This window comes from Urocitellus parryii, chromosome 7, assembly GCF_045843805.1.
Source record: "Urocitellus parryii isolate mUroPar1 chromosome 7, mUroPar1.hap1, whole genome shotgun sequence".
Lineage (NCBI taxonomy): Eukaryota > Metazoa > Chordata > Mammalia > Rodentia > Sciuridae > Urocitellus > Urocitellus parryii.
The window spans coordinates 151,193,809-151,218,421 of NC_135537.1; the positions used below are offsets into that span (position 1 = coordinate 151,193,809).

The following is a 24,613-nucleotide window of genomic DNA, read 5'->3' on the forward strand; positions in this document are numbered from 1 at the left end:
GTCATATATTTTTGGAGGGCTTACTTTTAGCAGGCAGGAGAACTTTGGCAAATAAAGGAAATTATGAAAGGTCAGAGTCCTCAGTTTCCATTTTCCCCCAAAGGGTTGTAAGTTTAACCTCCTGCAGGCAGAAAAAATATTTAAATGAATAATGATAAACAGAATCTCAAACAGGAAAAAAAATGTTATATGTACAGAAACAAAAGAATGAAATCAGTCTGAGGGTGTGGCTCAGTGGTACAGCACTTGTTTAATAGCGTAAGATCCTGTAATCCCAGTGACTCAGGAAGCTCAGGTATGAAAATCGCGAATTTTGAGACCAACCTCAGCAACTTAGCAAAGCCCTAAAGACTTAGTGAGAACCTGTCTGAAAATAAACAAAAGGGTCTGGGGATGTGGCTCAGTGTTAAGCCACCCTGATTTAAATCGCCAGTACCACCCCTACCCCCGCTACCCATGGAAAAAGGTGGCAAGAATGAAATCAGATTTCTCATTTGAAATAAAGTGAAATGGTAATACTGTATTTTCTTTTATAAAAATATTTTATCTAGCTTTCTGTATCTACCAAAAATATCGTTTAAAAAGTTAAAATGAAACAAAGACATTTGCAGACATATTTTCAGACCTAGGCTATATAAGAAATGCTTCAGGTAGAAGGGGGAAAATGACACTTGGCTATCTAAATTTGAATCTAAAAGAGAGGGGAGGAAGAAAGAGAAGAGTACCAGAAATGGAAAATATGAGAGTAGATTTAAACATTTTTTAAAAATTAAAGTAACATTGAAAGAGAATTAATGCTTTGGGAAAGTAAATTTATTGAAATAAATGCATGATGGCAATCAGGTAAAGGTTAAAAACTGAGTACATAGACATACAACTTAAGAGTCTGATGTCATTCTGTAACCAGTGCAATTGAAAGCTAATCTGTAATAAGTTAAAGATTATGTACCTTTGTATTAATTTCCTTTATGTGCTTAAAAAAAAAGCCACAAATTTGGTGGTGTAAAACAATAAAAATTTATTCTCTCACTTTCCTGGAATTCAGAAGTCTGCCATCTATTGCTGAACCAAAATCAACCTTTTAGTACCATTGTGCTTATTCCAGAGTCTCAAGGGGAGAACTCATTCCCCGCCTTTTCCACCATCTGGTGACTGCCAGCATTCCTTGGCTTGTTGCCTTACCACTCCAATATGTGTTTCTATGGTTACATTGCCTTGTCTGGTCTCATGTCAGATTTTCCTCTGCTTTCCTCCTATAAGGACATTTATTACACTTAGGCTCCATCTGTGTAATTCAGGATAATTTCCTCAGTCTCATAATTCTTAGCTTTATACAGTGACATGCGCTCTTATTTGCCATAGAAGATAATATTCATAGGTTTTGGAGATTAGGATGTGGATATCTTATGGGGGAAGAGAGAGATTATTGTCCCACCACAACAGAGAACTATAAAGTAACAGATATACAGCTAACATGGCAAGAAAGAAGATAAAATGGGATTATAAAACAAATAGATTAAATTTATGTTAACCCACTTAAAAGATGGAGATTGGCTCTTTTTTTGTCTGGAAACTTGGAAGGTATCAAAAAGAAGATTCCTGGGCTGGGATGTAGCTCAGTGGCAAAGTGTCTGCCTTGCATTCTCAAAGCCCTGGGTTTGATCTCCAGTTCCAAAAATGATGGAGGGAAAAAAAAAAAAACCCACCAAAAAGAAGATTCCTGCTATGCCAGAAACCCCTAAGAAAAGTGAAGGTATTTGGCAGAACTGTAGGTAAAAATCATCTGAGAAAAAGTTTGCCCGAAATATGCTTTGAAAGGCAAGGAGGAAGCTTATCTATGAAGAAGCTAAGCGCTGTCATAAGGAATACAGACAGACATACAGAACTCAGATTTCAATGGCCAGGATGGCATGAAAAGCTGGCAATTTCTATTACCTGAAGACCCATAATAGCATTTGTCATCCAGATCAGAGTTATCTATGGGGTGTACCCAAAAGGTCCATAAGATATTGTACTTTCTTTGCGTTTACTGGATCTTTAATGGCATCTTTCTTAAGCTCAACAGTGGTTTAATTAACATGCTGAGGATTGGGCACACCCATATTTTGTATGGGAGTAATTGAACCTGAAGTTGGTAAATGAATTATAAGTGTGATGATGGCAAAATTAAGAAGTGAATTAACTTGACAGATAAATCGTTTGTAAATATGGCATCATCTGCATGGAGAATCTGATTCATGAGAGATATACTATTGAAAAACATTTCAAAGAAGCAAGTAACTCCCTATGGCCCTTCAAATTATTTTCTCCATGAAATGGAATGAAGTAAAAGACCATTCATTTTGTGAAGATGGAGATAGCTTGGCTAAAAAATGCAAGATTGAAGTAGGTGCGGTCCACCAGAAATTCATTTTAAATATAAAGAGGGTTGGAGATAAATTTAGTTCATAGGTAGAGGGCTTGACTATTATGAGCAAGCCCTTGGGCTTGATTTCCAGTACCCACACCTGGTATAAATGGCATATCATTTAAAACCTTCCTAAAGGCTCTTTCTTTGGGTATTGGGTATTGAACCCCACGCATGCTCTACCACTGAGCTACGTGCCTAGACCTGTTTATTTTTTATTTTGAGACAGGGTCTCACTAAGTTGTTGAGATTGGCCTCAAACTTGCTATCCTTCTGCCTGAACTTCCTGGGTTTCTGGAATTATGGGCATACACCCACTGGACCTAGCCAGATTATTTTTAAGAGCATGTATTTACCAAGATATTACATATTCAGGATCATGAAACATGTCTGAATGAACTCAGAATGATTTAAAGTATGTTTTCTCACCAAAATGGAATTTAGATACTAAACAGATATTTTAAAATATCAAAATATTTGAAAGCTAAATAACATACTTCTCCATAACTTCTGGATCAAAAAGGAAACCACAAAAAAGTGGTTTTAAAAGTGTTTAAAAGTGTTTCTGACTGAATCAGAAGGTTCAAGAGTATTATATTTCCCAGAGGAAAAAGGAAAAGAAAAGTAGGAGACATAGCATGTAAAGCAAAGGGAGAGCAGGAGACTAGAGGAAAGGGAACAGTGAGTGGGAGGAGCCGGGAAGTGCTGGGGAAGGTTTTGGGCAAAATTATATTATACAACTATAATGCACCAGTAAAAAAGAATGTATTTTCATTTTCATTCTGACTGAATGAAAATGAAAATACATTATACCAGAATTTGTAGTATGTTGCTAAAGTAGTAGGTGGATAGACATTTATAGTGCTAAATGTCTATAAATTAAAATCAGAAAGGTCTCAAATCAATAACCTCTACTTCTGTGTTGTAGGTTAGAAAAAAGAAAAATGCAATGTAAGGAAAAAAAAAGATCAAAGCGGAATCCAGTGAAACAAACAAAAAAAAAAAGCAATAGAGAATCACTGAAAACAATTTGAAAGCTAACGCTACGTAGTTTTAAGAATTGTAATAAGGGCTGGGGATGTGGCTTAAGCGGTAGCGCGCTCGCCTGGCATGTGTGCGGCCCAGGTTCGATCCTCAGCACCACATATAAACAAAGATGTTGTGTCCGCCGAAAACTAAAAAATAAATATTAAAATTCTCTCTCTGACTCTCTCTCTCTTAAAAAAAAATTATAATAAAGTACAGTAATCAGAACATTATGGTATTAGCATGAGAATAGGCAAAACTGATCAGTGGAATATAATAGTGTCTTGGAATAAATCCACACATAGAGCCAACTGATTTTTTTGAAATATACAAAGGCAATTCCATGGCGAAAGGATAATAATGTTTAAATATTTCAGAACCCCTGTACACACACCCCTACACACACAATGAACTTGGAGCCACTCATCCTGTATATAACGATTAACTCAAAGTTGACCATAATTTAAATGCTAAAGTTGTTTAGTTTGATGCTGATAGATTCAACCTAGGGACTCTCCCACTTAAATAAAATTTCCAACCCTACTTTAGGAATTTAAAGTTCACAATGTCTTACACATGGTAGTAATCTTACTATTGTTGATAATAGTATTGAAGATTCTATGTTTTAAAAAGATTGGAATTTGTGCATTTATTAGATATTATCTAAATACCTTCCTAGTACTATTCTATTCTTTTGAAAATGGATATAATTTGTTTTTCACTTAACATTTTAGTAACCTTAGAAAAGGATTCGGAATGCTTTTTCATTAAATATTGAAATGCCATTTAATTATGGAATTCAGGGTTTAACAGTAGGGTAGCTGAAATCATGTATAATAGTCCAGTTGATTTTTTAATATGAGAACTCCTCAGAATTGCTTGCATAATTTGATTATACTTAAATATGTTTATAAAGGGTTAGGGTTAGCATACATATATGTAGGATTTCAGGGGAATTTTGCATGTAAGTGACATCCTGGGTTTGATTTTTAAGAGTGAAGAATGACTTCTTTCGGAAAGCAGAAATTTCGAGTTGTTTAAGGAAATAGTTTGATAGAAGGAAAGAATTTGGGTTGTGACATTCATATATAAGGTTTAGTTTTATCTAATGTTGGAGTTGAGATGCTATGTACATAATTTTACTTGGATTAATTGCCATGTGAGAAATGTTCAGTCTTTCTCTCTCATGACCTAAAAGAACTAATGAAAAAACTGTTTTGCCTAAACACTGTATGCCTTTTCATACAAAGCATATGAGTTTTCAGAAATTGTTTTATATCAATTTTAAGCTTTTATCTGAACTTGAATCTAGACATATTTGATCATTTTCATTAATATCCTTTCTCTCCCACATTTTCAATATTCTTGTTTTTGAGTTTCCAGTTTTCACTTTACTTATTTTAAAAGTAGATATAAAAAATTGTTTTTTTAGATGAAATTGACAGTTAATTATTTTGAATAACTTTCCCAATGTATACTTAATTTCCATTAGAAATTTTTATAGGTTTAAATTTTTTAATTCATAAGTTGCTTTATTATAACTTATATTGGAAAAGTATAGTGAAGTATTTTTAAATTAATATTTTAAATTTTAAAATCTCATGGTGATAATTCTCAAAGGATAATAGAAATAGAATATATGTATGGAAATACAAGTAACAAAGGAAAAAACTCACAGCATTGGTAAAATCCACTTTGAAGTATTTGTTTATATGAAATTTATTATTTTAGGTGCTATTTCATTCCTAATATATTGGTAAACTTTTTTTTTTTTTTTTCACTACTAGGGATTGAACCCAGGGCCTCATGCATGCTAGGCAAATGCTGTATCCCCGAACAGTGTCCCAGCCCCCTTGGTAAACATTTTTATGAGGAAAATAGGACCCTTATGCCAGTCATGTTTTGGTGGTCCATTCAGTATATTGCTCTTTTTGTAAACTCGTATAATCCTTTGTGAAAGAAGTTTAACTGTGTGTATGTATGTATGTATGTGTGTGTGTATATATGTTACACACACACGTATATATGTTGTGAAATTTCTTCTCGAATGATTACTGTCCTTGTTTTTTACTTTGCTCACCCTATATTAATAGTCTGTTTTTCAATTTTAGATATGAATATCGTGTGGAGATGGTTCACCAGTCCTGCAATGATCCTACTAAAAATATCATTCGAGAATTTGCATCTGACTTTGAAGTTGGAGAATGCTGGGGCTATAATAGATTTTTCCGTTTGGACTTACTTGCAAATGAAGGATACTTGAATCGACAAAATGATACAGTAATTTTAAGGTAAAAGAAAATATTTGATATTGTGACTTTTATTATGGATGAAATAATGTCAAAATGTTAAAGTCCATTCATTTAATGAAGAAGAGTACTAAAATCTATACTAACTTTACTAGTTTCTTAACTATTTTATTTCAAATCCAAAGTTTTTAAGTGTATAGTAAATATCAGAAGTTTGTTCAACATCTAGTTATTAAGTCCAAGTTAAAGGAAACTATCACAGATTGAGGATCCCTAATCTAAAAACCTGGAATACTCTAAAATCCAAATCTTTTTAAAAAAATATTTTTAGTTGTAGATGGACACAATACCTTTATTTAATTTATATGTGTTGCTGAGGATCGAACCCAGAGTGCTAGGCAAGCACTCTACTATTAAGCCCCAATCTTAGCCCGGAAATCCAGATCTTTTTGAGTGCCAACTTGATGCTAAGAGTGGAAAATTCCACTACCTGATGTCATGTAAGGAGTCACAAGTCAAAATGCAGCCACAGTAAAAATTTTGTATAAATTTCTTCCAGACCATGTGGAAGGTATAATCTGAGAACAGTGAGGTATCAAATGCCTAACTTTTTTTCACTTGACAGGATACATTGTATTTGGTGACTGCTTTTACAAACCAACTTTCTAGAAAACGGGCAAATTCAAAATAGGAGACTAGAGGGGGTCTGGGGAAACTCCATGGTAGAACTCTTGCCTCCACATGTGCAAGGCTATGAGTTCAATCCCCAACACTGGAAGAAAAAAGTAGAATAGAGATAAAGCCAGTGTGTAATGCTTGTTCATATGTTTTTCACCAGAAGGAACAGACTATGCAATCACTGTAAAAAAAAAAAAAAATAGCCCCACTGAATGTTGGGATAGCTTTTTTAAATTATTTTTTTTCCTGGTACTCAGGCTTGAATCCAGGGGCATTCTACCACTGAGCTACATCCCCAGCCTTTTTTTTCATTTGAAACAGGATTTTTCTAACCCAAGGGCTCTCTACTACTGAGCTACACCCCTGGCCCTTTTATTTTTAATTCTTTTGAGACAGGGTCTTACTAAGTTTCTGATGCTAGTAGGCTCAAACTTGAGAGCCTTCTGCCTCAGTATCTGGGATTACAGTCATGTACCACCACCAAGCCTGGCTGAGAACTCAAAATGTTTAAAAGAGGAGATTCAGATGGTCTGAACTGAGAAGTTTCAAAGTGTTTAATGGTTTAGAAAATTTTCATCAAAACAAAATTTTTTACCTAATTTCAATTATTCTGAATTCTTTTTGTCCTTAGCATGCTGGATAACTGAGTTGCCATTTTATCAACCTTTACATTTATGTCTTCTTCCTAGTTTTTCTGGGAGAATAAAAATGTGAACAAAAGGGATACGATTTTTGGTGTAGGAAAAAAACGTTAATGATATTTTTTGTATTTTCTTTTGGGGACATTATTTGAATTCTGCTTCATAATATTTCTGGGTTTTATTCTTTCAGTTATTCACAAAGAAAAATAATATTTTTATTCATTTTTTATGTGGTGCTAAGGATCATAATCAACATTACTATCATTAAAATAAGGCAAGAACAAAGACATGGCTCTTTAGTAGGTTAACTTCCCACATTCATAACTGAAGCATGAAATAGCAACAAATTATTTCTCTTATTGAACTTGGGTATGGTGGCACACTTCCATAATCCCAATGACTTTGAAGACTGAGGCAAGATAATTGCAAATTAGAAGTCACCCCCAGCTACTTAATAAGACCCTGTCTCAAATCAAACTAAAATTGTGGAATTTATAGTTACAGATTCAAGGCTAGACTGTTAATATTTTACTGTTTGATTTATTTTTCATGTGGAGCAATTCTTTTAAGGTTTCAGGTCCGTTCGCCAACTTTTTTTCAAAAATGTCGGGATCAGCATTGGTATATCACTCAGTTGGAAGCTGCGCAGACTAGTTATATCCAACAAATAAATAATCTTAAAGAGGTAAGGCAATAACATCTACTTCTGGTTTAGTGTTTCATACTGTCCATTTTGCCTGTTATATTTGGAAATTATATATTAAATATTTAATGCTTTTTATAATTTTGTAGAAAAAATCCAGTTATCCTGTTTCCCATCTTTTGAGCCTCTAGGTTCTGCATTTTCCCAGTTTGGTAGCCACTAAGCTATGGTTTGGCTATGTTGGTTTAATTTCATTAAAATTAAAGACATAGTAACTTAGTTTCAGTGGCCACGTTTCAAATGCTTGTGTTAGGGATTGCAGATGTAGATCATTTCTGTTATTGCTTAAAATTGTATTGCATGGTGTTGCTCTAGTTTGAGGTAAATTCTCTGTGTTTCTCTCAGTGACTAAGGTAATTCTCCTCCACAATTTGTCTTGGATTTAAAGGATTCAAAAGTTGAATTGAAAGTTTCTTTGTGTCAGACTCTCTTTATGGTTGAATGAGCCTTAGGGAAGACCCATTAATGAATTTTTACTTTAAAATGACAAAATTGCATGAGGAATTTTTTTCCTTACTGGAAATTTGGTGTATTGTTAATAGACAAGAGAGAAAAATATAAACAATATATACATCTGCAGATTTTCATGTTAAGTGTGTTATTTTAAACTATTGGGGCTGGGTATGTAGTGTAGTGGCAGAGCACTTGCTTAGTATGTGCAAAAGCCTTGGGTTCAATCCTTAGCTCTGAGAAAAAGAAAAAATAAAAACCTGCCTGTATTCACTATAATTATTCACTGTAATTGTTTATGTAGCTTGGGCTAAATATGAAAGGAAGAGAATAAAGTATTTATTTTTGCTATAGATTTTTTTCCCCTATAAACAGAGGCAAAAGTGGATGAAAGAGATAGTTCAAGAAATAGTTTTTAGGGCTGGGGATGTGGCTCAAGCGGTATCGTGCTCGCCTGGCATGCGTGCGGCCCGGGTTTGATCCTCGCACCACATACAAACAAAGATGTTGTGTCCGCCGAAAACTAAAAAATAAATATTAAAAAAATTCTCTCTCTCTCTCTCTCTCTCTTAAAAAAAAAAAAAAAGAAAAATAGTTTTAGGAAATTGGGCACACACCTGTGATCCCTGTGACTTGGGAGTCTGAGGCAGAAGGATTGCAAGTTCCTGGCCAGCCTTAGCAACTTAGATCCTGTCTCAAAAAAATAATGAAAAGGGTTAGGGATGTGGTTCAGTGGCTAAGTGCCCCTGGGTTCAATCCCCAGTACAAAAATAAATAAATAAAATAAGTAGTTTAAGGAATATCTAAATCCATTTTTTAAAATTTGTTCTTTTAGATATACATGACAGTAGAGTATATTTTGATATATTGTACATACATGGACTATAACTTCCCATTCTTGTACATGATGTGATGTTATACTGGTTGTGTATTCATATATGAACATAAAGTCCAATTCATTCTACTGGTTTTGCTATTCCTGTCTCCCCTCCTTTCCTCACTCCCCTTTGTCTAATGCAATGAACTTCTATTCTTCTTTCCCTGCCCCCTGTTGTGTATTAGCATCCGCATATCAGAGAGATCATTTGGCCTTTGTTTTTTGGGGGGAGATTGGCTTCTTTATGGCTGAATAATATTCCATTGTGTGTATGTACCACATTTTCTTCATCCATTCATCTGTTGAAGGGCATCTAGGTTGGTTCATAGCTTAGCTATTGCAAATTGAGCTGCTATGACCATTGATGTGGCTGTGTCACTATAGTATGCTGATTTTTAAGTCCTTTGGGTATAAACCAAGGAGTTGGATAGCTGGGTCAAATGGTGATTCCATTCCAAGTTTTCTACGGAATCTCCATACTGCTTTCCATGATGGTTGTACCAATTTGCAGTCCCACCAACAATGTACAAGAGTACTTACCTCCCCACATCCTTCCAAACATTTATTGTTAGTTCTATAATTGCCATTCTGACCGGAGTGAGTTGAAATCTCCGTGTAGTCTTAATTTTCATTTCTTAATTGGTAGAGATGTTGAACATTTTTTTCATATATTTGTTGACTGATAGTATTTTTTCTTCTGTGAAGTGCCTTGTTCAGTTCCTTTTCCCATTTATTTTTGTGGCTATTTGGTTTTATTTGGTGTTAAGTGTTTTGAGTTCTTTATATATCCTAGAGATTAATGCTGTATCTGAGATGCAGGTGGCAAAAATTTTCTTCCATTCTTTAAGATCCTTCTTCACATTCTTGATTGTTTCCTTTACTTGAAGAAGCTTTTTAGTTTGATACTATCCCATTTATTCATTCTTGATTTTACTTCTTGCACTTCAGGAATCTTATTGAGGTAAGTTCCTAAGCCAGCATGATGGAGAGTTGGGCCTACTTTTCCTTCTACTAGGCACAAGGTCTTTTGTCTAATGCCTAAGTCCTTAGTCCACTTAGAGTTGAGTTTTGTGCAGGGTGAGCAATACATGTTTAATTTCATTTGGCTACATATGGATTTCCAGTTTCCCAGCACCATTTGTTGAAGAGGCTATCTTTTCTGCAAAGTATGTTTTTGGTGCCTTTATCTAGCATTAAATAACTGTATTTATGTAGGTCTATCTCTGTGCCTTCTCTTCTGTACCATTGGTCTTCATGTCTGTTTTGTTGCCAATACCATGCTGTTTTTGTTACGATAGCTCTGTAGTATAATTTAAGGTTTGGTATTGTGATGCCTCCTGCTTCACTTTTCTTGCTAAGAATTACTTTGGCTCTCTGGGCCTCTTATATTTCCAAATGAATTTTATGACTGCCTTTTCTATTTCTATGAAGAACATCTTCAGAATTTGAATAGGAATTGCATTAAATAGCACTTCTGATAGTATGGTCATTTGACAATATTAATTCTGTCTAAGAATATGGGTGATCTTTCCATCTTCTTTTTATTTTCAACATTGTCTTTGAAACTCTATGCATTTCATCCACATAAGAATAATAAATACAAGGAACAAACATTGTGAAAAAGGCAAATTACATGATAATTCCTGTGCAAAATTCTTACAAATCTATGAAAAACTACTAGACTTAGTAAGGTTTTACAAAAGTCACAGGGTGCAAACATTAATATCTCTCACAAAATAGTCCAAAAAGTGTTGTTTGAAATGACAAAGATCATTTGTTATTTCCCCATTTTGTGTCTGTCCGGCATTTATATGGGGAGAATGGTGGATGTCAGAATGTCTGGGGACTCCTGATCAGTCACTAAAGCACATCGGAAAGCATCCGGAGGTTTATTCAACTGGTATTTCTGGAGTTGATGTTCCCTGTTGGGCAGGGACCTTGAAGCTGTTACCCAGAAAACCCACATGTAATTTGATCTTTCCATCTTCTAAAGTCGTCTTCAATTTCTTTCTTTAAAATTCTGTAGTTTTCCTTGTAGAGGTCTCTTACCTCTTTTGTTAGACTAATTCTGAAATATTTTATTTTGTTTTTGAGGCTGTTGTGAATGGGATAGTTTTCCTAATTTCTCTTTCAGTGGATTCATCACTGATGTATAGGAATTTGGGTGTTAATTTTATATCCTGATACTTTGCCGAGTTCATTTATGAATTCTAGAAATTTTCTGGTGGAGTTTTTTTTTGAGCGAACTTCTAAATATAGAATCATGTTCTTGGCAGTAGGGGTAATTTGATAGTCTTCTTTTCCTATTTGTATCCCTTTAATTTCTTTTTTCTGTCTAATTGCTCTGGTTATTTCCTTCTGTGTTGAAGGCTTGAAAGAGGGCATGCTTGCCTTTTTCAAGTTTTTAGAGGGAATGCTTTAAATTTTTCTCCATTTAGAATGATGTTGGCCTTGGGTTTAACTTATATAGCTTTTATAATGTTGAGGTATGTTCCTACTATCCCTAGTTTTTCTAATGTTTTGACCATGACTGGATGTTGTATTTTGTCAAACGCTTCTTCTGTATCTAGACCCATTTTTTTTTTTACATTTTTTTTTAGTTGTAGAAGAACACAATATCTTAATATTATTTATTTTTTATTTGGTGCTGCAAATTGAACCCAGTGCCTGACACATACTAGGCAAGCATTCTACCACTGAGTCCCAGCCCCAACTCCTGGATCCATTTTTTAACTTTAAACTGTTTTTTTCTATGCCCATGAGGCACTGCTTAAAACTAATGTTAATGTTGTTCTTGTTTTAAAAGAGACTTACCATTGAGCTGTCTCGAACTCAGAAATCAAGAGATTTGTCACCACCAGATAATCATCTCAGTCCCCAAAATGATGACACTCCAGAGATGCGAGCCAAGAAGTCTGGGTCATGCTCTGACATGCTTCTTGAAGATGGCCCTACTACAGCTTCTGTAAGAGAGGCTAAAGAGGATGAAGAAGATGAGGAGAAGATTCAAAATGAAGATTATCATGTAATAATTAGGCCAGTTTAAGACTTATAAGAGAAATTATAGAATCATGGTTTCTAACATAGAATATAAGGGGAACAGTGTGCTTGAAAATTTTGTCCATTTATTTTCATTTTTGTACATGTTCTATAAATGTTAATGTTTATGAGTCAGAAGTGGTTGAGCATTTCAAGAGTCTAAAAGTTAATTTATTACAGAAAAATATACATTATATGAAGCAGACTGATGAACATTCCAGAAATGAAACTATGTAAATTGTGGATTTTAATGTGTTCTGTTTTCATTCGTTAAAACTAGTAGGTGTCTTATCATTGCATGTCAGTAGAATTATTAAGGGTTAGGAGATAACCATTTTGTCCCAGCTAAAAACAACCAGAAAAAGAATTCAAGAAGTATTTGTTATTTTTATATAGTTAAGACAAGGTACAGAAAGAAGCAAAAATTTTTTTTGAAGTTTTTAATTTTGAGATGGGAAACTTCGGTTTTTAATTAAATGAAGATGTTAAGCACACTGATGAACTAAGGAGGTAACAATGGTAGAATGAAATCGTTAACCCAGATTGAATTTAAAAAAAAAAAAAAAAAAGGTGCAGTTTGTAGGTAAAAGACAACTGAAAGTTGGGTACATTTATGCTTACTTTTTCTATGCAGATATTAAGGATATTTCATGACCTTGAGAAATATGAAGACTACTTTGGTCTTGAGGGATGGTTTGACATATTACTTTGTGAGGAACCTTGCTAGGAAGCTGAGATGGAATATATGAAGCATATCCAGTTCCATTGAGGACCCAACTAAAATTAATAACCATAGATTGGTAGTGATACCAGTTAGTGTTGTTGTGCTCAGCAGTATAGGGACACAAGGGCATAGAATAGAATTCTGAAACTTGCATAATTCTTCATTGTCTGGATTGGATGATCAACAGGGTGGAAAATTTACAACAGAATTCTTCTTTGCTTTGCTTTCATCTAGAATGAGCTTTCAGATGGAGATCTGGATCTAGATCTAGTTGGTGAAGATGAAGTTAATCACCTTGATGGCAGCAGTTCTTCTGCCAGTTCCACAGCAACAAGTAACACAGAAGAAAATGATATTGATGAAGAAACTATGTGAGTGACCCACATTACCTACTACTTATAAAGCATCTGAGTGGTGATTTTTAGAAGCATATTGAAAACTTACAGTGTTGATGTTCAGCATATTTTTCTAGATATGGTGTAATAAATAAAAGAACTTGAATGAAATACTAAATAGACAGCTTCCCTCTCATCTCTAGGCTCTAAGCCAAGAGTTTTGGGTTTTATTTTAACTTTTAAATTTAATTTTGAAATTATTTAATACTTAAGAAAACTTATAAAATATTATTTAAAATTTCCATATTCCCTTCATATGTATTAATTCCCAAATGTTAATATTTTGCTTTATTAAATTTTTCTTTTTTCTATACATAACTTTTTTTCTGAGATACTTGAGATTAAGTGAATATAATTTTCCTTGTGTACTTAAGAATTTTTCTTATATAACTGTAGTGCAGTTATTAAACTCAAGAAATTAATACTGTGGTACTGTAACCTATTAAAATTTTGTCAATAATGTCTTTTGTCTGGTCCAGGATTCTATCCCAGATTACATTTGCATTTAGTTGTTAAATCTCTTTATCTGCTTAAGTTTTAATTACTGTTTTTTTTTCCTTCATGGCTGACATGAAATATATATATAGAGAGAGAGAGAGAGGGGGGGGAGAGAAAGGGAATGTGAGAGAGAGAGAGAGAGGGAGTGTGAGAGTGAGTGTGTGTGTGTGTGTTTTGTTTTGTTTTTCCCCTTGATGCTGGGCATGATAACCCAGAATCTCAGGAATGCTAGGCAGCACTCAGTAGAGCCACATCTCCACACCTCAGAGTAGGTATTTTGTAGACAGTCTCTCAATTGGATTAGTCTGTTTCCTCATGATTAGATTGAGCTGGGAACTTTGGGCAAGAATACTATTGAAGTCTTGATGCATCTTTTTCTGTGCACAATGAGTGGAATTACACATGATATTAATCTGTCACATTACTGATGATTATTAATTTTGATCATCTGATTTAGGTATTGTCTCCCAGGTTTCTCCCTTCTAGAATTACTTATCCTTTTGTTATTAATGAATACCTTATGGGGGCTTTTTGTAGAGATACTGTATAACCTGTTTTTCATATCTCTTGATGATTCTTACTTAAAAAAGATTACTTTGTGATTGCTGTTTTAGTCAGCTTTTTCAATGCTGTGACTAAAAGATCTGACCAGAACAATTGTAGAGGAGGAAAAGTTTTTTTGAGGGCTCACTGTTTCAGAGGTCTTAGTCAAGGTGAGGTAGAACATCATGGTGGAAGAGTGTTAACAGAGGGAAGCAGCTCACATGAAGATCAGAAAGCAGAGAGAGAGAAACTCCACTGCAGGATACAAAATATATATCCCAAAGCCACACCTACAATGCCCCACCTCCTCCACTTATTACTCAGTTAACCCCCATAAGGGGATTTTAATTCACTGATTGGTTAAAGCTCTCCCAACCCAATCGGTTCTTCTCTGAACTTTCTTGCATTGTCTCACATGTGAGTTTTTGGAGGGACATCTCACATCCAAACCATAACAATTGCCATTGATGATTTTCTAATTCCTTTATTCCTTCTATACTCAATAGTGGAATTCTACTTTAAGGAAGAGCTTATTCCTCCACCCCATTAATTGGTATATTAATTTCACTAGTATCAATTCTTATGTTATAAAATGGTTTGAATTCCTTACTATCATTTATTTCATTGCTCAGATTATTATACATTTGGCTAATGGTAACCTGTTACAGCTAAGTCCTGTGTTCTTTGAATATATCTCCATTATTTTTTTAATTTTTATTTTTTGTAGTTGTAGATGGACAGCATGCCTTTATTTCATTTGTTTATTTTTATGTGGTGCTAAGGATCAAACCCAGTGCCTCATACATGCTAGGCAAGCACTCTTACCAACTGAGGTGTATCCCCAGCCCAAGAATGCCTTTATTTTACTTGTTTATTTTTATGTGGTGCTGAGTTTCTAACCCAGTGCCTAATGCATGCTAGGCAAGCACCCTGCCACTGAACTAGTCCTGTCTTTTTTTTTTTTTTTTTTTTGTAGTTGTAGATGGACAGCATGCCTTTATTTTATTTGTTTATTTTATATGGTGCTGAGGATCGAACCCAGTGCCTCATGCATGCTAGGCAAGTGCTTTACCACTGAGCTACAGCCCCAGCCCTCCATCATTTTTAAGCACTTTTTTTTTTTTAGCTTTGTGTTATTGTAAAGCACTCCAGATTCATCTTGTACCTTCTCTGTCCCAGCCCTGTATCAGCTGTTAAATAAGAGTTCATATGAGATGGTTTTGAGTTTGTATTGTTTTTGTACTTTTGCAGTGCTGGGGATCTAACTCGAGCTTTCACACATGCTAGGCAAGTGCTCTAGCCCTGAATTACATTCCAGCCTCAGATGAGATGTTTTATTCTTTGTGGTACTGGAGATTGAACCCAGGGGTGCTCTACTACTGAATTACATGCCCAGCCCTTCTTATTTTTTTATTTTTGAGACCGAGTTCTGTTAAGTTGCTAAGAATGGCCTCAAATTTACTATCCTCCTGCCTTAGCTTCCCATGTTGTAGGGTTTACAGACATGCACCATCACACCTAATCCCAGATGAGACTTTTCTAACATCCTATTGGGTTCCCCTCCATTCTTACAAAATTAGTTCCTCAAAATAGACCATTTAGTTATCTAAAAGGGGTTAGCTAGTTAAAATGTGAAGCCTAGGTACTTTTTAATTCCCCAAATGAGAAGTCCCTAATGAGAATGTGAGATTTTTAGATGACTAGAACTGATTGATTTGAATCAGCATGGAAAATTTACAGTTTATTCTTTAATAACACTTTCTATGATGTGAAGTCCAGCTTGCTAAAAGATTGCTAACAGATATAATTTAATCTGAATTACTACTTTGTCTGTTATGACTCTTGGCTTTTTTTCAAGATTGTTCTTAAAGGCAGCTGGGTTTTATGTAAAACTTGATTCACAACCTTTCTAATAGTGTTTGTGTTGTGTCAATATACATTCATCTACGCTGGACTGTGACCTTGTCAAGACAGTAGGGCGGGGGGGAGCGCATTTACCACATCTATAGTAATATCTTAATTTAAATTATTTTATACAATTCATAGAAGTAACAGCACAAGTTAATTTTCCTTCCTCTTATAGATTGATTCATATTCATTCATTCCTCACCCCCCACAGTACTAGGGATTGAACCCATGCTAGGCAAGTGCCCTGCCAGCAAGAAGGAAAGCTGTATTTCCAGCTGTTCTTCCTTTTATTTTATTTATTTATTTTTATGTAGTGGAGAGGATCAAACCCAATGCCTCACACATGCCAGACAAGCTGTATTGTGGATGTTCCCCAATTTATTCAGCCAATCCATTGAAGGATATCTGGAATGTTTCCAGATTTGGGCTATATTCTGAATAAAGCTGTTATAAATATCTGTGCACAGGGTTGTTTGTTTGTTTACCAGGGATTGAACCCAAGGATGTTTAGCCTCTGAAACACATCCCCAAGCCCTTCTTTTTTTTTTTTTTTTTTTTTTAATTTTGAGACAGGGTCTTCCTAAATTGCTTAGGGTCTCGAAGAGTTGCTGAGACTGATCTTGAATTTGCAGTCCTCCTTCCCAGCCTCTTGAGTAGCCGGGATTATAGGAGTACACCACTGTGCTGAGCCTGTGCACAGGTTTTTATGTCAACATAATTCTTAATTTCTCTGGGATAAATGCATTGTTGGTTCATATGATAATTGCATGTTTTGTTTTAAAGAGAATGTCAGTTATCTAGAATCGCTATACTATTTTACATTTCCTCTAGAAGTGTATGAGTGATCCAGTGGTTCCTCATGAGGTTTTGTATTTTCACTAGTTTTTATTGAATATTGCATGGTTTTATTATAAACAGCGTTGGATTTTGTTATGTACGCTTTTTCGATCTACTCAGAGGGTCATTTTTATTCTACTGATAAGGTATATTATAATTCTCTTATATTGCTGGATCCATTTACTAATATTTTGTTGATATTTTTAATGTGTTGCATCTTTCTCTGTGGCTCTTTTATTTTTAAATATCTTTATTTTATTTATTTATTTTTATGTGGTGCTGAGGATTGAACCCAGCTAAGCAAGTGCTCTACCACTGAGATACAATCCCATCCCCTGTGGCTCTGAACTGGAGTGAGGAGAAAAGTGTATTTCTCTCTCCTGCTTTAAAAGCTGAGCTAACTAGGCAGTGGAGTAGTAAGCTTAGCTCTTCTGAGTTTGCTTTTTTAGCTTTGAACCTTCACTTTATAAATAAGCTGTGACAAGGGCAATTTGGGCCTCAGCATTTTCAACATGCTATACCCAAGTAGAACCTCTATTTTACATATGGATCTGGGTAAAAAGGAATTCCTTACCTTTTGGCCACATACACTTAGACCTTGGCATTAGCAATATGTAGCTGAAGGCAAAATGAGAAATATTGATTTCTTACCCTTCCTGGGAATATATCCTCTTGGGAGCTGCAGGAAGTGGAAGATCTTTGTTCTTGACAATTCCAATCTGGAGTGGGATTTCTGTCTGAATGGATTTGATGGGGAAGAGGAGTGATTTAAGATTCAGGTACCACAGATGCATACTCTGTCTTAATAAATTTTAATACTTTTTTTTTTTTTTTTTGCATTGGAGATTGAATTCAGGGGTGCTCTACCACTGAGCTACATCTCCAGCTCCTTTTTGACTTTTATTTTGAGACAAGGTTTTGCTAAATTGCCTCAGCCTCCTAAACCACTGGGATTATAGTCCTGTTTCACCAGGCCCACCTTAATGTATATTTTTTGAAGTGTATGTTTTTTCATTTGTTTGGTTTCAATAGAATCATTTTGAGAATCTTTAAATATTTTTCGTTGCTTTTGTTTTTGTGATTCTGAAGATTTGAGTCTAGGGCCTCATGCATGGTAAGCAAGCGTTCTACCCCTGACCTGCAATGCCAGCCCATAAATGTTTTATTAAAAAAAACTGTCACCAGTTTTCTCAAAAGCAGGTCTGCAGAGCTCCTTAAACCATCAAGCTGGGAGATGATCTTAAGATTTCTTTAAATATACAAAATAACATTGATCAGCAACCACTTATCAGAGATAACATTCGGCCTTTGGTTTTTTGTGTTTGGCTTATTTCCCTTAGCATCGTATTCTCTGGCTCCATCCATTTACCTACAAATGTCATGATTTTCTTCTCTTTTAATTCTGAGTCGTGTATAATAAATTACAGCAAATAAATAAATGAATTTTTTAAAATTAAAAAAATTGATTTCTACTATTCCAAATAATACTTTGTAGTTTAAAATAGTGTTTTTTAGTAATAAGAGAGTCTTTATGAGTACTAGTAGGAAGCAGCACCTTTTTTTTTTAAAGTTATTTTAGTCCTGTATAGTAATTTGGACTTTTATTTCTTAAACATTTCCTAATTTTACTATCATTAGATTACCAGTTCTTTAAACCTATAGTCTCTTCTATTTACAGTGGTTCTCAGATTTTCTGATTTAAAAATTAAACGTTGCCAACCCTACCTTGATTTTAGTGGGTGACAGTGGAGGGTGGGTACTGGAAATTGAGTCTAGGAGCACTTTACCACTGAGCTGCATTCTCAGCCCTTTTTGAGACAGGGTCTCACTAATTTTCTAAGATTGGCTTTGAGCTTGTGATCCTCCTGCCTCACAACTTCTCCTGTTTCTGGGATTACGGGCATATGCCATCACACCTAGCTTCTACTTTGATATTTTTAAAAAGCTTACATTTTAGGGCTGGGGTTGTGTCTCAGTAGTAGAGTACTTGCCTAGCACATGATCCTTGGCACCACATAAAAGTAAATTAAAAAAAATTAAGTTACATTATAAAAAAAGACTTCCTTCCTTTAAAAAAGTTTATTATTCATGTGGTTGTTTGAACATTAACATTACTCATACATGAGATACTGATAGAAGTTATTATTTTTGCATTTAGAAATGTTATGTCTTCATAGGAGAAAGTTGGTACACTTGTTATAAAATTCTTTGAAATGTATCTATAAATGTTAATTGTATTTACTCTGTGAGAATGATGAATCTTGTTTATTAGGTCTGGAGAAAATGATGTAGAATATAACAATATGGAGTTGGAAGAGGGAGAACTGATGGAAGATGCAGCTGCTGCAGGACCTCCAGGTACAGAGGCCAAGCCCCACAGGCCTTCTGTCTTGTCTGTGCTCTTTTCTGACCAGATCATATTTCAATAAATGAGAGCCACTGCTCTATGTGGTTCATGGTGTTAAAAGTGCTGTATCTTATAGTATAGATTTTAGAGTGTATTACTAGTGATAACTATCATTGGAAAAGTGTTCTTGTGTTTTAGGCATTGTTTGAGGCCGTTAATGTGTACCTTATCCTGTTTACTTAGAAAATTCTCTGAGATAGGTTCTAATAATATCTACTTTTTTTTTTTTTTTTTTGGTACCAGGGATTGAACTCAGGGACACTTGACCACTGAGTCATATCCCCAGCCCTATTTTTATTTTCACTTTAGAGATAGGGTCTCGCTGAGTTGCTTAGCACCTTGCTTTTTTTGTTTTTGTTTTTTTTTTTAAAGTAGTCTTGAACTCAGGGACACCTTACCACATCCCCAGCCCTCTTTATTTTGAGACAGGGTCTAGGTAAGTTGCTTAGGGCCTCACTAAGTTGCAGAGGCTGTTCTCAAACTTATGATCCTCCTGCTTCAGCCTCCCAAGTACCTGGGATTACAGTTGTGTGCCACTGTGCCTGGCAATATCTATTGTTGATAGTTACAGAATCTGATACATACAGAAATTTTAAAAGTTGCCATGTTTCACAATTTATTAAATGTTGTTTTAATTCAAAGCACAAATTATATACTATTCGATTTATGAATCTTTTTTGTGTTAAGGCTTGGTTGATCAAGACTTTGGGTCTGTTGTGATGGAATGAATGTATTTTGTGAGAAGGACATGAGTTTTGTGGGTCCAGAACTACTGCAATAACTAAAGAATATAGACTGAGTAATTTATGGAGAATAAACGTTTATTCAGCTCACAGTTCTAAAGAACAGAAATTCAAAATTGGCCACATGCATCTTAAGAGGTAGTCCTTGCTGGTGCAAACTGGATTCCCAAGGCAGCAGCATAAGGTAGCATATGGGGAGACATAATGTCCTAGCTCAGGTTCATCCTCCTCCTCTTATAAAACCACAAGTACATTGGATTAGAATCTTACCCTTATTAGCCTCATTTAATGTTAATTATCTCCCAAAGGTCTTACCTTCAAGTACCATAGTCAGATTAAGTTTCTACAATGGGGTTTAAATTTGAACATGAGTTTTGTTGGAAATTTTTTTCTTCCTTTTCTTTGTTCCCTCCTCCCTCTCTCCCTCCCCCCCCCTCCCTCCCCCCCCCCGTCTGAGAATTGAAGCTAAGACCTAGTATATGCTTGGAAAGCACTGTAGTACTTAATTACATACCCAGACCTTATTATTTTTTAGACAGGGTCTCTCTAAGTTTCCCAGACTGCCCTTGAACTTGTGATCCTCCTTCCTCAGCCTCCAAAATAGTATGCCACCATATCTGGCTTGGTGGAGATATACAAAACAGCATTCTGCCTCTGGACCCCCAGAACTTACATCCTTCTTTTGTTCAGAATACATTATGCTCCAAAGGCATAATTCATTCCAACTTTGACTCAGAAGTCCAGTATCTCATCTAAAACTCAAGGCAAACTCCTTCCAGCTGTGAGCCTGTGAAATCAGAAGAAATTATCTACTTCCAATATGGCATCAGCGGGACAGACATAGGGTAAACAGTCCTGTTCCAAAATAGAAGAAGGCTTCAAGAACGGCCTATCAATTGAAAGCAAGTACAAAATCCAGAAAGGCAAATAATAAGTTTCAAGCTTCAGAAGAATCCTTCTCTATATATGTTACCTCCTGTACACACTGTGGCAAAGGACAGGCATCCAAGGCCTTAGGAAACCCTGTCTTTTCCTTCGCTGGGCCTGGTTCAAGTGGCTATACTCAGGTTGCATGCTGGTGCCTGTGGCTCTACTATTCTGGGATCTCAAAAGCCACACTCCTGCTCCCACATATCCAATAAGCATAATAGTGAAGAATCTCTGTAGTAGTTCCACACCTGGAGGTTTCTCCCTAGACTCTGGGGAAGTTAGGTAGAGGTTGCCACACCCTCATAACTCTTGGGATCTGTGAGCCTGCAGACTTGAAAACCATGGGAATGTGGATACCACCGAATCTTGCTGTTAGCTCTCTCTGGAGCATAGCCAAAGTTATACGTAAGCCTGCTTAAGCTGTTACTCGGACAGCTGAACACTGTACCAGGATGTAGAGAACAGAGTCCTGAGATGGACCTTGGCAGCAAGCCCTTGAAGAGTGCCCATTTTCTGAAACTATTCAGTTCTCTTAAGCCTGAGGGCTTTTATCCCATTGTCTTGATGATTGGCAGTTGGCTATATTTTATGGAGTTTGTCTGTCTAGCAAGTGCAAGTGGAAAGCTATTCCCTCGGTAATCCCTTCTGAACACCATTTGTCACTCTTTAGGAGGGTAGGCTTTGAATTTTCCAAATGTTTAGACTTTGCTTCCATCTTATAGATTCCAGCTGTAGGTCATGCTTTTGCTTCTGAGTCTTGCTATATGTTGTTAAAAAAAAAGTACCTACAAAGCTCTTGGAATATTTTGCTTTAAAATTTTCTTTTTCTAAATACCTTAGGTTCTCACTCTTGACAGTAAAGTCCTAGGACATGGACATAGTTCACCCAAAATCTTTGCTACTTTAGAGCAAGAATAGCTTTTTGCCAGTTTCCATTAAAACAGTTCTCCATTTAAGACTACATCAGCATGGCTTTTATTGTTCACATTTCTATCAGCATTCTGATCACGATCATGTTGCCAATCTCTAAGAAGTTTCAAACTTTCCCTAATCTCATTGTTTGAGTCCATACCAAGGGTGTGTAAAGTGCTCTGTTTATAGCATTCTAGGCATTTTCTAGCCTACTTCTGCAAACTTGCCCATTGCCCATTTCCAAATCTATTTCCATGTTTCAGGTATTGTTATGGCAACAACCCCATTATCAGTACCGATCTTCTACCAGTTTTGTTGCTATAACAAATTACCTGAGGCTAGATGATTAATAAAGAAATGAGGTTTATTTCAGTCACATGTTTGGAGGTCCAAGAACATGGTAACATCATCTGCCAGCTTCTCATTAGAGCCTCATGGCAGATGGCATCACATCAGGAGTGTATGTGAGAGTGGTGAGTGAGTGCAAGTGAGAAAGTCTAAAACTTGAGGAATAACCTTCCCTTTGTAACAACCCACTCTCACAGTAACTAATCCAGTCTTAAGAGATCTAGCCCAATCTCTCAAAGACATTAATCTATTCATGACCGTGGAGCCCCCATGGCCTAAGAAGAAGTCCTAACACTTCTCAGCAGTTACTTTGGGGATCGAATGTTTTTTTTTTTTGTTTTTTTTTGTTTTTTTTTTATTTAGTTAGTTAGTTTTCGGCGGATACAACATCTTTGTTTGTGGTGCTGAGGATCGAACCCTGGCCGCATGCATGCCAGGCGAGCACGCTACCACTTAAGCCACATCCCCAGCCCCTGGGGATCAAATGTTAAACAAGACTTTGGGTAGAGTCACTCGAACGATAACACCTATGTTGCCCTTATTTTGAGTATATTTCTGGGGGGAGGACATATATTCTTTTGCATACTTGAATAAGACCTCTTTTTTTTTTTTTAACCATTTCGACTCCCAACCTAAAGCACTGCACTCTCCCTGTTTCACACTTTATTTTGGGGTGATCTTGTCCAAACCTGTACTTGAGTAATTCATATTAATTACTCTCCAAGTTGTACATGTAGTCTTTATCTTTCCCATAACATTGAGACCCATGTAGCAATTCAGTGTGACTCAGCACCTCTCAAACAAATCATTACCTTTCTACCAACTGTCTGAGCAGTAGTCATCATTTTACTGATTGATAGTTCTGTACATCTTTCACTTCTTCCTCACCTTCAAACTCTACCTTTAATATATTACCAACATCTGTTGATTCTAGCTCCTTAATAGTGCATAAATTCATCTACTCCCATTCCTGTCTATTACTAGTTCAGGCCTCTTTTTCCAAATAGCCTTTCTCATGTGGGCATTTGTATCACTTATTGCTCTTCTCCATTGTGTGTCCCACATCAAGAGTTTAAATGAAGGGTTTTCCTTTCTTTTCATTAATACCTGACCATGTTATTTCTCTACTTTAAAAGCCTTTATTGTAGGGCTAGGGTTGTGGCTCAGCAGTAGAGCTCTCACTAGCATGTGTGAGGCCCTGCGTTCGATCCTCAGCACCACATAAAAATAAATAAATAAAATAAAGGTACTGTGTCCCAACTACAACTAAAAAAAAAAAAAAGAAAAAAAGCCTTTATTGGATAGGCACAGTGGTGCCTACCCAGTGACGGGAAGGTCATAAGTTCAAGGCCAGCCTTGGCAATTTTGCATTACCCAGTCTCAAAAAAAAAAAAAAAAGAAAAAAAATTGGCTGTGGATGTGGATCAGTGGTGGAGTACCCCTGGACTCAATCTCCAGTACCAGAAAAGAAGAAAACAATGTTTAAAAAAAAAAAATAAGTTAGTGAACAAAAACTGAATTGGGATGAGATAGCAGAATCTGGAATTGCTTTATTTATTTTTTTTACATGCTAGCTATGAAGGTCCATTTCAAACCTGTAATGGTATTTCAGAACTATAGTCATCTAAAGAGTCATGTCATCTAAAGAATTGGTATGTTAGAACATCTGTTAGAAAGGAGGTCAGTCTTATAGAGAGAACTAGGTGTCTTAGTCTATTTTCTGTTACGATAACAGAATGCCTGAGACTGGCTAATTTATATAAAAAGGATTTATTTTGGCTCATGGTTGTAGAGGCTGGGAAGAGAATGGCACCAGTATCAATTCATTTTCTGATAAGACTAACACTGCTCAACTCAAGGTATGCAGCAAAAGGACAAGCAGATACTTTCAAATGAGAACATGAAAGGTAGTCCTCTTTATGTAAACCTACTCTTGCAATGTTATGGTTTGGGTCTCACAGTGTTATGGTTTGGGTCTTAAATGTCCTCCAAAGGCTTATATGCTAATGGCTTGGTTGCCAGTCTGTAATGTTATTGGGAGATGTAGTGTTATTGGAGGTGGTATACATCTTCTAGGAAGTGTGGGGCCTAGTAGAAAGAAGTTAGATCTCCACACTTTATTTTGGATATGCTATTGAAGGGGATATGAGGGCCCTCACCCCTTTTTATTTCCCTCTTTCTGCTTGTTGGCAGCCATCATCTGAGCAGCTTTTTTCTGCTGTAAGCTGTCCACCATGATAGTCTGCCTTGCCATGGGCCCAAGGCCTATACAGAAACTCTGAGCCAAAATAAACCTTT

At 35.8% G+C, this 24,613-nt stretch overlaps 1 protein-coding gene across 9 annotated transcripts in view; it reads left to right on the top strand.

Annotated features, from left to right (window-relative positions):
• The window catches only part of Trim37 (tripartite motif containing 37), a 183,793-nt gene that overhangs the window by 52,877 nt on the left and 106,303 nt on the right, over nt 1–24,613 (top strand). For all 9 annotated transcript variants that reach the window (XM_026407312.2, XM_077800650.1, XM_026407311.2 and 6 more), the window contains 5 exons: nt 5,545–5,724; nt 7,572–7,686; nt 11,838–12,056; nt 13,029–13,165; nt 19,248–19,333. In XM_026407312.2, the coding sequence (XP_026263097.2) occupies nt 5,545–5,724; nt 7,572–7,686; nt 11,838–12,056; nt 13,029–13,165; nt 19,248–19,333 (737 nt within the window). The remainder of the gene's footprint in view (nt 1–5,544; nt 5,725–7,571; nt 7,687–11,837; nt 12,057–13,028; nt 13,166–19,247; nt 19,334–24,613) is intronic.